The sequence below is a fragment of the Plecotus auritus genome (assembly GCF_963455305.1).
Source record: "Plecotus auritus genome assembly, chromosome: X".
Classification (NCBI taxonomy): domain Eukaryota; kingdom Metazoa; phylum Chordata; class Mammalia; order Chiroptera; family Vespertilionidae; genus Plecotus; species Plecotus auritus.
This window is the reverse complement of record NC_137784.1, coordinates 135,823,760-135,836,744: the sequence shown is the minus strand read 5'-3', so window position 1 is coordinate 135,836,744 and position 12,985 is coordinate 135,823,760. Positions and strand designations below refer to the sequence as shown.

Genomic DNA, 12,985 nt, shown 5'->3' with positions numbered 1-12,985 from the left:
GTCTATTTGGTGCTTTCGAGCATTAGAGCTGCACAATGGGGCAGATGATTCTGAATTCCATCCCCTAAGAAAATGGGGTTAGAAGGTTATTATCATTAATAGGATTATTCTAATTCAAAAATGACAACAGCAGAAGCAAAAATTGGTCCTACTTTCTGGAAAACAAACTAGCAACAGAACAAGAGCCCGAAAAAATGACCCACGTTTTCTATCACGGGAAATAACAATGAGATGTACAGAAAGAAACCATATACCACAGCTTTACAACATCAAATAAGGAAATTAACATCCAGCAATAAAAGAATGGCTAAGACATTAAAAAAACACACACACACACACCATTTTCTTAATGAAAGCAACACAATTCTAGATAATATATGATGACAACTATGTAAAATCAGGCAGAGAACAGAAACATCCTCAAAATGCAAAGGAAACCCACTGTATGAGAGAACATATTTGCCAATGATACATCAGATAAGGGGTTAATTTCCAAAATATATAAAGAACTCATACAACTCAACAAAAGGAAGACAATCCAATTAAAAAAATGGGCAAAGGACCTAAATAAACACTTCTCCAAAGAGGACATACAGATGGCCAAGAGACATATGGAAAAAGTGCTCAAAGTCACTAATTATCAGAGAGATGCAAATTAAAACGACAATGAGGTGTCACCTCACACCTGCCAGACTGGCTACCACCAATAAATCAACAAACAACAAGTGCTGGTGAGGATGTGGAGAAAAGGGAACCCTAGTACACTGCTGGTGGAAAACAGTATGAAGTTTCCTCAAAAAATTAAACATGGAACTGCCATTTGACCCAGTGATCCCACTTCTAGGAATATATCCTAAGAATCCCGAAACACCAGTGAGAAAGAATACATGCACCCCTATGTTCATAGCAGTGCGATTTACAATAGCTAAGACATGGAAACAGCCCAAAAGCCCATGAGTAGATGAGTGGATAAAAAAGCTTTGGTACATTTACACAATGGAACACTATGCAGCTGAAAAAAAAAAAAAAAAAAGGATCCCTTACCCTTTGAGACAGCATGGAGGGACCTGGAGAGTATTACACTAAGTGAAATAAGCCAGTCAGAGAAAGACAAGTATCACACGATCTCACTCACATGTGGAATGTAATGAACAAAATAAACCGACTGACAAAGTAAGTCGAGGCATGGAAGCATGGCACAGATTGATGAATCTCAGAGGTAAGGGGGTAGGGGCAGAGATTAACTGAAGAACTTATATGCATAATCCATGGACACAGACAACAGTGTGGTGAAGGCCTGGGGTGGGGTGGGAACTGAGTGGAAGGGGGCAATGTGGGAAAAATGGGGGGGACATTTGTAAAAATTTCAACAATAAAGATAAATAAAGAAAATTTAGGCATAGAACCAAATGATAACAAAGAATACAATAATTATCTTCTGTGGTGACATTATGACTACCCTTTTAAAATATTTTGCTGTATTCCTAAATTTTCTTAAAGTGAGCATTTGTTAGTTATTATAAAAATTATGGCATGTACAGAGAAACATCAATCAGACCATCAAACCTCAGAGGGAAGGTAGGGGAGGATGGGGGCAAGGGGGAGAGATCAACCAAAGGACTTGTATGCATGCACATAAGCCTAACCAATGGACACAGACAACAGCGGGGTGAGGGCATGAGTAGGCGGGATGGGGGGGGTAATGGGGGAATAAAGACACATATGAAACACCTTAATCAATAAAGAAATAAAAAAAATAAAAAAATTATGGCATGTATACATAGAAGTCATATTGCAAAGGTCTCTGGACATAAAGAGAACACATATATACAAATGCTCAGAGGACTATGCTAAATATTCTTTTGAGATTTAAATGTCAAGTTCATAAGTGCCTCCCCCCAACCTCCACCCCACTACTGCTTCTAGCTTACAATTTTCAAAATGTGGTTTATATGTTTATTTAAAGATGAAAAAGAAAAAAAAAAAACAGTAAGGTAAAGAGCAAATTTAAATCTATATCCTGGCTAACAGGACAAGGCACTTAGTGGCATGTAAACTTAGAAAACCCATAAGCACTGCATTCTATCAGGTGCAAAGTCTGGGCCCTAGAGTATAAGGTCAGTGTTTTATACCTGTTGTAGTTGCTGTTGGTTGACTTGAGGATCTCGGCGGGAGCCACCTTCCTCTTGTCCTGTATCCTCTTCTCCTCGAGACCCCTCCTTCTCTTTGCTCAGTCTCTCTCTAATTACAGGCTCTCCTCGGAGGATGTGACATAGGATGGCTAGCATGGACTCCGCCATTCGCCCACCATACACCTTCAGGGGTTTCCGGTTCCACAGGTTCTTGATGCAAGTAAACGCTGCCTAGAAATAATTTGAAAAGCTGTGTGAAAATCTTTTTTTTTTTTAATTCAAAAAGCCCTGTTGAGGAATAAGCCAAAGTCCTTCCACAATCCGTCCATGCCAACAACAAAATCCTAGGTCAGTACTGAAGGGACCTAAGCAAGCACAGAGAAGGGGCATTTAATGCAACCTAGAAATACCAATCTGAAGTTTAAGGTTCAAATGTGTACACCACGGAAAATTCTCAAATGATCCCTATTCCCTTCTGTAATGCAGCCCTATCTGGGAATAGACTCTAATGGTTCTATTTAATCAAGGAGGACAAAACAGAGTAGGAGTGACCTCGTCAGCATGAGAAATTCCTCTTGGTTTTAGAATGCTGAATACTCACTTTCTGAGTTACCACAAGGAAACGGAGGGCACTGAATTGTGGAAAGTTCTGGACACTTCCAGGCAATTTGGCAGGCAGTGAATGTGGAGATTCAAGCACTGTGGTAGGATTCACCATCTTCTCCACCAACATAAGCCAAGCATCTAGGAATTCTCCTGTGCCATCAGGTAAGTCTGAATGCTCCAATCCTTCAGCAACGGGAACTTTGCCACCCATGGACAGAGCCCAATTGAAAGTTCTAAATTCAAATAAGAGAAAATAAGGAGAGAACATTAGTATTTTAAATGGGGTAATGGTAAAAAGGACATTTGATAGGTTCCCAGTCTTTATATTGGCACTACATGTCCCTCCCCCCCTTGGAGCCACTGCTTCTAATCTGTCCAACATTTATTAGATTTAACTTTTTTGGTCTTTGTTCTAGCTTTGAGATATTATTAACATATAACATGCAAATTTAAGGCGTACAATGTCATGATTTGATACACATATATATTGCAAAATGATTACCATTTCTAGCATTAGTTTTTAAAGCCAAAATAAACAAACAAAAAGTGAAGCTTAGATTAAAATTTTGACTGAGCAGAAAAATCATATTGAGAAACAATAGAAAAGGATAAGCCTATTAAAAAATATGTACCAGACACTGGAAACCAAATGAGGAAAAGCAGAGACCCTTACAAACACTTCCAGAAAGGCTGAATCCCACACCATCCAAGAAAGATGGAGATAAATAATGGCTAGTGCCTAAAATGTGAAAGGGTACAACCAATGGGTGTCTCTATGTATCCCACCGTCACAAGATAGGTGGCTTAGAAAGTTGATCCTTACTCAAAAAGAGCATTGTGGCCTCCAGAGCAGAGAAATTTCTGCAGCATGAGATGGTAGGGATACTTCCTCTCATCAAACAGCATTGGGGATGTAAAACCAACTGAACAGATGAAGAATGTTAGCCTGAAAGAGGGAAAAAACATATTTAACAATCTCTGAGGCAGACACTAACGCAATGCGAAATTCATGTAGAAGCCAAGAGTAAAATTTAACATTGCACTGATCTGACTGAAATGCAGGGGGGTGATTAGTCTGCTTATTAAAATTTCTTAAGTTTCTAAGTAGGCTCCCACCTACTAATCAGACAAGGTTATTAAAATGCAGTTTGATTATAAATGCTTTAAAAATCTCTGTATTCTAGACTAAGTAGAACCAAAACAGGTTCCCTAAACTGTATTTGCATAACATAGCTAGAGTAAGAGACCACCAAAAGTCAATTGGATTTTGTATCTTAAGCAGAACATTACCTGAAGCGGGGAGTCGGTGTATATGGTGGAGGCTGCCAAGATAAGCCTTTTGTGAGGAGCTTAGTGAGGGCTGAGGCTGTTGATCGAGCAGCGGGTGTCGGTGCTGTGGTGGTGCTGGCAGCATGATGGCTCCTTCTCTGGCGGACAGGAGACCCCACACAAAGTTTAACAAGGAGTCCAAACAGCTCAGCAAGTGCTCGGCCTAATCTGGAAGAGGCTGGAATCCAAAAGTTAGAATAAGGCTGACAGTATTCTCAGAATTAGTTTAGACACATTACCATTAATACATTTTTATGATTGACCACTTCCTCCCACCCAACACTTAGGAAACACCTGGATTTGTCTCTACACATCATAATTCAAAAGGGAAGTTCCATAGGGGATAAATGCCTCTTTTAAAGGCAGGAGACAGAGACGTGTCCTGGCACTGGATATATAACAAATGTGAAAGTCAAATAAGACAAATATTCAGACTGCTAGAGGAAGTATAAATTGAAACCACCTTTGCAGAGAGTAACATAGCAGTAAGAACTACTTAAGTAAATAATACATTTACTGGGTTATGAAGTCACTTATAATGCCTACAGAGAACTTTAAAAGTGACAAAAATGTTAATGACAGACCAGAAAAGAAAATCATACATACTATACATTGTCCTTTCACAACATTACAGATATGGTCCCCAAAGGAAAAAAGACAGCTAGGAAAAGCATAAACAATTTTAAGTGGCTTTCTTAAGGTGTTAGGTAGATTATAAGTATTTCAAATTTTCATTTTTGGGAAATGTTTTTCGTATATGTCAGTGATTTTCAACCAGCATGCCATGTGTCACAAGAATTTTTAAAACATAAAATTCCTGACTATTTAGTCAGGGGCACTGACCTCGTTTCCCTTAGATTGTCAAATAAAAAAGTGACAACAGCCAAATAATAATAGCCATCAGTGTGAATGAATCAAAATTATACCATTTTTTTTAGTCAGATTGGCAAAAAATATATTTTTGGGCGTGCTGCAGAATTTTAGTAATTAGTTTATGTGTGCCACGAGATGAAAAAGGTTGAGAATTTCAAGTATATATGGTTGAACCAAAAAAGTACAATCCAAATAAACATGTAAAAGGAAGTGCATAGAAAAAGAAGATATGCCTAAGCATATTATATTTTTGTGTTAACTTGCTTTTCTTAAAATATTTCTCTGTACTTGAATACTTGCATTGCCTGGCTAGAGGTTGAATATGCCCAGATTCTGAAAATCTAATGCATCCTCAATAGCATAAAACAGGGCTGCTAAAATATTATACCATTAATCTTTAGAATAGACTAGAGGCGGGGTGACTGGGCCGGCAGGGGAGGGCAGTGGGGGGGGACCAGGCCTGCAGGGGAGGACAGTTGGGGGTGACCAGGCCGGCAGGGGAGGGCAGTTAGGGGCAACCAGGCTGGCAAGGGAAGGCAGTTAGGGGTTACCGGGCCAGCAAGGGAGGGCAGTTGGGGGTGACCAGGCCTGCAGGGGAGGACAATTAGGGGTGACCAGGCTGACACTTAATAATTCAATTAAACATTTCATTTAATTAAGACAAAGTAATAAAAATAAATTTTGTGCTTTTTTCACCACTGCCTTCAGTTGAACAGAAGTCACCAAAGTGGCTCAAAGGTAGTCAGCAAGGTCAGCAACCACAAAAAAAATAGACATCAAAATCATGAGGTGGACCCACACAGAAACCTCAGAATGTTCCAAGGTCATACATAGCATACATAATCCAAGACATCTAACAAAGAAAGGGGAGGTCAACATGAGCCATCTTCTAGGTCGATTTTCCTTCAATTTGGGTTAGTAGTGGTAGGTTTTCAAATTAAAACAAAAGGAGTAGAATTAAGCAAATTAGAACAGAATGTTCAAGGGGTTTTAGGATAACAAATGGAAACGCCAAAAGCTGTTTTCTGCTTGCTTTGGGGCAGAGCTCGATTCCCAGATTTGCCCTTAAGAGTCTAAAGGTTAACACCTTCAATTTCCTCTACATTAAGGTGGCAGAAACTGGCAAATACTGAGGAACAGAAAAAACAGATCCTCCAAACATTGATATTACATTAAAGGGCAAAAAATGGCAGAGACAGATTAGTGTACATCTTTAATGTGGTCTCATATCATGTTAATGTGATCTCCAGAGTTGTCAAAGTGACTTTACTAAAATACAAATAAATTAACCATGTCACTTGCTATGTTTAAGGGACAAAGAGAAGACTGGGTGGAATAGCAAGACAGGTAACTGGAAAGCAGAGTTTTATACCACAAAAGTCGAGAAAAGAGCATTTCAAGAAGGAGGTGGTAGGTCAACTATCATGCTATAGAGAAATGACAAGGAGACTGAAACATATACAAGAAACTTAGCATTAAGGAGGTTGTAGGTATCTTGGTAAGACATTTCAGTGGAATTGGTGGAAGCAGAAGCCATTTGCAGTTGAAGAATGAATAGCAGGAAAGGAACTATAGATAGGGAACGGGTAGAGGGTTTTTAGGAAGTGATTTTCTTATCTTTGTATCCCTAGCAATAAATACAGAGCCTATCACATAGTAGACACTCAATAAAGTATACCTAAAAATGAGCCACCAAAGTTTTTTCCTTTGTAATCCTCACCCAAGGTTATTTTTTCCATTGATTTTTACAGAGAGGGAGAGAGAAACACTGATGTGAGAGAGACACATGGATTGGTTGCCTCCCACATGGACCCTGACCAGGGCAGACCAGGGACAGGGATTGAACCAGCGACCCTTTGATGCTTGGGCCAATGCACTGAGGAACATCAGCCAAGGCAAGCCACCAAAGTTTTAAATTTTCTTAATGGGAATGGGCAAATACAGCCATACCAACTCAATTTGTTTGAGAACTGGTTAAGGCTCAGAAAGCCAGAAAAGGGAGTGGAAAAAAGAATCACTCACCTGACAATAAAGGCTTGATTTGCTTAATTCTGGCAGCCATGGCAGGTGTGATTTTAGATTTGCCCTTAGAGTCTGAAGCAGTAGGTTCGTCTGTCTCCATAGGAGCCAATGTGTCACCATCAAGCCCAATGCCTTCCAACAGGCCTTGTGTAGAAGCATCCATACTACCAGCAGCGGCATCCTGCTCCCCATCTATAGACATAAGAGAAGATCAATAAGACCATGTTAAACCAGCATTTACCTGGTTCCTTGTTCTGAAGAGTCCCAAATCTGAAAAGAATCTTCCTAAATCTGGAAAGAAAAAAGAAAAAACAAAAAAATCCCAAACTGTACTGATATGATTCTCTCCTTGGAGCTCTTTTTAGCTAATACTGACATCTTCCAATGAAAGCTTATGAATAGCGTTAATCCAGGGCTACTTTGGAAAACTGCAGGTACTCCATGATCCAGGGGTACCACTTAGGCAGACTACAATGTGCATGGTGCCCCTACACTGTCAAGGAGCATGCCCTGCTAGGATTCTATAGCTTATTAGTAAACTCAAAGCACACATCATAGATTACACCACTGTAGAAATATAAACCCTAGTACTTAAGATTTTTGTACATAAATGTGAGATATGCCTCTTTTTTTTGGTGTGTGTGTGTGTGTGCTTTTAGATGTAAGAATTGGCTTTAGGCAAATGTTATAAAACACCCCACCAAGTTTTCTGGAAAAACTATGTGCAAACTGAGTCATCTTTGTTTAATGTGTGAAAGACACTGCTGGGAAAAATATATCTGGATTAGAGAAAGTAATTCTTTGACATTGAATTTAATTTTGTTCTCAGTTCTTTTTCTTGAGTTAAATTTGGTGTATTTTGATACTCTAATTGTTGGTTTGGTTCATTTTCTCCAAAATTAACCTTGTCAGAGGCATGTATATATTTTATTAATTCTGTAACCTCTCCCATACTGTCATATCAGTCCTTATTTGTTTCATAAGTTATGTCTACTATCTTTATTAATTTACACTTTTAGTAATTTCAATAAATTTTAAAGCATATCTGGTATGTTTTTATACATAAAATTATCTTTAGAATAGTTTATCAAAGGGATTTCCTACATGATGCAGAATATAGGCGAAAAAAAACTTTCTAAAAAAGCTGCTTTTATTAATTTTAGGTTTGTTACATTAGGGTCAGAAAATTATGTATCATTTCTGCTTATTGAAATTTGGAACTTGTATTGGTCTATAACATAAAAGCTATTTTCTAAACTAGCACTGTTTAGTAGAAATATAATGTGAATTATATATATCTTAAATTTTCTACTATCCATATTAAAATGTAAAAAGAAACAAGTATAATTTTTAATATATTTTTAATCCAAGATAATAAATTGTTCTTTCAACATGTAATCAAATGTAAATTCTCAAGATTCTACATTCTATACTAAATATTAAAATGGTATCTATTTTATACTGCATAATAATTGATCTGTGTTTATATTTAATACAATTTAGTTGAAACAAAAAAAGATTTACATACCCAAGTTGTTCCAAACATACTTAAAAATCTTCCAACTAGTGAACAGGGTAACAACTGTTACATTTAAATAAAAATTAAAAATTCAGTTTTCTCCACCCAACCTAAGACCTCAAATTAACTATATCTGAAACAACCTTATTTCCAAATAAGGTCATATTCTGAGGAGCTTGTGTGTGGGGGGTGGTGGTGGTGGAAGGGGGAACACATTTCAACCCATAACACCTTCCCTGTAATAAGAGAAAAGAAAAAAAAAAGAGAGGGAGAGACAGGAAGGAGGGTGGGGGAGAATGAAGAAGTAAGAAAAATATTTAGTTTTTTAGTTGTACTAGCTACATTAAAGTATTCAACAGTCATACATGGTTAGAGGCTACCATATTGGACATTGTGGTTTTAGTGTTCCACAGCCAATTAAAAATTATTTAGCTGAAAAACAAGCATATACAAAAATTAAAGTCCCATCATACCCTTTGATAGGGTAATTTCTAGGAATCAATCTTAGAGTTGCATAACACTACATACAAAGATGTTCATTTTTCAAATCGTACGTTAGAAATTTAACAGGGAATGATTCTTTGTACCTTTACATGGCACTTAATGTTAAGTGAAAAGAGATCTGTAAAATGTTGTATCTAAAACAACTGTAACTATGTTAATAAAATATATCCTCAGGGGAAAAGATTAGAAAGACACTTTCATACAAAAAATGGATAAAAAGCTAAATTTTAAAATAATTAAAAATCAATGAAAGGGCCCTGACCAGTGTGGCTCAGTTGGTTGAGCATTGTCCCTTGCACAAAAGGTCACAGGCTGGATTCCCGGTCAGGTCACATGCCTGGATTGTGCGCTCAGTCCCTACCTAGTAGGGGGCATGTAGGTGGCAGCTGACAGATATTTCTCTCTCCCTCTCCCTTCCCCTTTCTCTCTCTCTAAAAAAAAAAAAAAAATCAATAAAAACATTATTTTAAAAAATAAATGAAAGGAAAAAAATTGAGGATTAGAGATGTTAGAAGGTTAAACTAAACTTTCACAACCGACCTGTAAAGACAGACAGAACTTAAAAGAATGTCTGAGATTTTAGTTTCTTGGAGTTACCTGCTCTTTTTCCGCCCTGGGTCGTACCTGCCTTCTCATCCTTTGGAACCAGCTTCTGCATGTCCGCTTGGCCAAATTCACACCCAGATGGTAGGCTGCAACAAGAGAAATAGTGAGCCAAAAAACTTAGATAGTTCATCTCTTATGTTGTGCTTGGTCTCTAACCTGCTTAGCTGACACTATCCCTTCCTACAGCAGGTAAGTTGACCTAATAGAACATCTCAATGATAGAATTCCTGAAGTAGCACTCAACAAGGTTTCCAACTCAACTTTTTCAATCTGGTTAACAACAGGCCAAATTTTAAACACCCACTATGTTGACTCATCATAAAACAGATACATAAAATGATTTTTAGGCAAGTCCCCAGGCTGGTAAGTGAGAAGGACAATGTTACAAATTGAATGTTTGTGCCCCTCCCCAAACTTGATATATTGAAATCCTAATGCCTGATGTGATGGTATTAGTAGGAAAGGCCTTTGGGAGGTGCTTAAGCCATGAGGGTGGAACCTTCACAAATGGGACTAGAGTCCTTAGTCCCTTCTGCCATGTGAGGTTGCAACAAGAAGTCTGTGTCCTGGAAGGGGGCCCTCACCCAATCATGCTGGCAACCATGATCTCAGACTTCCAGCCTCCAGAAGCCTGAGCAATACATTTCTGCTGTTTATAAGGACCCAGTCTGTGGTATTTTGTTATAGCAGCCAGAATGGACTAAGACAGACAAGGAAGCCTCTGAACTCTTTCCTATACACTTCTATCCTTGACTAAAGACCAATACTCCAGGCTCACTGAGCTTAGTTTTTCTGTTAGGAAAGAAATAAAAGAGTTGACCAATCCCTTACCTGTTTGGGGTACACAGGGAGAGGAGGACAGTGCTTTCCCACACCAGGGAACAGTATAGCTGGCTCAGCTTGCTCAGAACACTCAGACCCAACTGAGAACCCCACTGGTTTACGGAGATGGAACGAATTTCACTCTGCAACCAAAGTAAAAAGAAGATGATCTTTGGAATGCTCTCTGAATAATTATATTCAAAATCAACTTTCAGCTGTTTAACAAGGATGAAGGATTCTATTTTCCCTTCTGTATTATTTTCACAGTTGTCTTTTCCAAGAGTTTCCACATTTAAGATCACAGTTCTATATGGTATTCTTTGACAATATTTATAATCTGACTCTAACATCCCTTCTAATTGCTTTTTGTAAAGTGAAAGACAGAAGTCATTGGCAACCTTATTTTTCTAAATCAAAGAAACAGTTTTGTAGATTCATTGACAGCTTTCTAATTTCTTCAGTGGTGGGGGCATGCTATTTCCATCATTTATTTCAATAAATATTTAGATTTATTTGACTCATTCAATTAAACATTTCATTTAGTTAAGAAAAAGTAATAAAAATAAATCCCTAAGGCTTTGGTATGTAGTCTAATTATTTCTAAAGAGTTTACAACTGCTTTTCATTTTACTTGTTTCAGTGAATATACTTCTGCTCAATAGCATAAAACAGGACTGCTAAAATATTATACCATTAATCTTTAGATTAGACTAGAGGCCCGGTGCACGAAATTCGTGCACGGGTGTGTGTGTGTGTGTGTGTGTCCCTCAGCCCAGCCTGCACCCTCTCTAATCTGGGACCCCTCGAGAGATTTCCAACTGCCTTCTCACAATCCAGGATTGCTGGCTCCCAACCGCTCACCTGCCTGGCTGCATGATTGCCCCTAACCGCTTCTGCCTGCCAGCCTGATCACCCCCTAACCACTCCCCTGCCAGCCTGATCGACGCCTAATTGCTCTGCTGCCAGCCTGATTGCCCCTAACTGCCCTCCCCTGCCAGCCTGGTCACCCCTAATTGTCCTCCCCTGCAGGCCTGGTTGCCCCCAACTGCCCTCCCTTGCTGGCCCAGTAACCCCTAACTGCCCTCCCTTGCCAGCCTGGTTGCCCCTAACTGCTCTCCCCTGCTGGCCTGGTCCCCTCCAACTGCCCTCCCCTGCAGGCCTGGTCCCTCCCAACTGCCCTCCCCTGCCAGCCTAGTCACCCCTAACTGCCCCCCCACTGCAGGTCTGGTCTCCGCAACTGCCCTCCCCTGCAGTCCTGGTGCCCCCCCAACTGTCCTCCCCTGCTGGCCTGATCGCCCACAAATGCCCTCCCCTGCAGGCCATCTTGTGGTGGCCATCTTGTGTTCACCTGTGGGCAGCCATCTTATGTGTTGGTGTGACAGTCAATTTGCATATTACTCTTTTATTAGATAGGATTACTCGAGAAGTAAAGATAGTAAAACTGTGAGCACACAAATAAACCCACATTTCTGCAATCACAAGAGGAACCTCACATGGATTATAGGCATAGGGTTTGTATTTAGGAAATCTTTAGTAATCTGTTAATTTACATTGACTTAAATGTTCTACCGTCAAACTTCCTTCTTGGCATCCCATTATCAAGCCTCATGCATTTGTAGAAAGATTAGGAAGTAATAGGCCAGATGAGGCTTGCCTGATTCAAAGATTAACTATACATTCCGATCGGCCTGTATGAATGCTACATATCTGTTATTTATACCAACCCCTTTTACGCTTAAAAAGGTCCAGTTCACAAAACAAATATGTGGTCACTCAACTTCTAATGAAAAAAATACTTAGGGAAAGTGAAACTAGACAGAAACTTGAAGCATAAACCTAAGTGAACCATAGGAAAGAATAAATTTTACCCTAAAGCTGTTCTTTCATTAGCTAGCCCAGGTAGAACTGCTAAGCACAGTAAGATGCCACACGGACACCCTAGGTATTTCACTGGCTTTAAACCAACATGTTCACCCCTAAGATAATTCTTACCTGTCCAACTCTGCAAGTATGAACAAACATCATGATGTAGGCGTGGGCAGCAGTGAGTGCATGCAGTAGAGGTGTGGCCTGAGCTGAGAGGGTAGCATCAGCGACATTGCCAGCACAAGCCAGTTCTCGCAGCAGCACTGAACCCCAGGAGATTCAATTGGGCGGTGTAAGGGCTCCAAAGAAGAGAGGATGGAGTCCAACTGAAGTAGACCCTCCTGAAGGACCTTGGGTTCATGTGACAGTGTCTGAAACAAGAAGAAAGATTAAAACATGTATAGTGAACTTCATATGCGTGTCTTTCATAGTCACAATAGAAGAAATGGAAGATAAGTCTCACAGTTTCAGACTTGGCCATGGTCTCTTAATAAATGGTGGAGCCAAAACATGAATGTAGCTGTATAACACACCTCAACACCTCCCTCTAGAGCAGTGGTTCTCAACCTTTCTAATGCCGCGACCCTTAAATACAGTTCCTCATGTTGTGGTGACCCCCAACCATAAAATTATTTTTGTTGCTACTTCATAACTGTAATTTTGCTACTGTTATGAATCGTAATGTAAATATCTGTGTTTTCCGATG

The 12,985-nt window shown here is 39.4% G+C and overlaps 1 protein-coding gene across 8 annotated transcripts in view; it reads right to left on the bottom strand.

The window, feature by feature from the left end:
- HUWE1 (HECT, UBA and WWE domain containing E3 ubiquitin protein ligase 1) overlaps nucleotides 1-12,650 on the bottom strand; it is a 64,997-nt gene extending 52,347 nt beyond the window's left edge. For 7 of the 8 annotated variants that reach the window (XM_080653383.1, XM_080653386.1, XM_080653385.1 and 4 more), the window contains exons 1-8: nucleotides 12,406-12,650; nucleotides 10,423-10,556; nucleotides 9,583-9,677; nucleotides 6,963-7,154; nucleotides 4,029-4,245; nucleotides 3,562-3,684; nucleotides 2,734-2,971; nucleotides 2,133-2,363 (exon numbers count right to left, since the gene is read on the bottom strand). In XM_080653383.1, coding sequence (XP_080509509.1) covers nucleotides 2,133-2,363; nucleotides 2,734-2,971; nucleotides 3,562-3,684; nucleotides 4,029-4,245; nucleotides 6,963-7,154; nucleotides 9,583-9,677; nucleotides 10,423-10,556; nucleotides 12,406-12,438 — 1,263 coding nt within the window. In that variant the 5' untranslated portion in view covers nucleotides 12,439-12,650. The remainder of the gene's footprint in view (nucleotides 1-2,132; nucleotides 2,364-2,733; nucleotides 2,972-3,561; nucleotides 3,685-4,028; nucleotides 4,246-6,962; nucleotides 7,155-9,582; nucleotides 9,678-10,422; nucleotides 10,557-12,405) is intronic. The other variant, XM_080653384.1, reaches the window with a different exon arrangement.
- Between the last annotated feature and the right edge of the window lie 335 nt (nucleotides 12,651-12,985).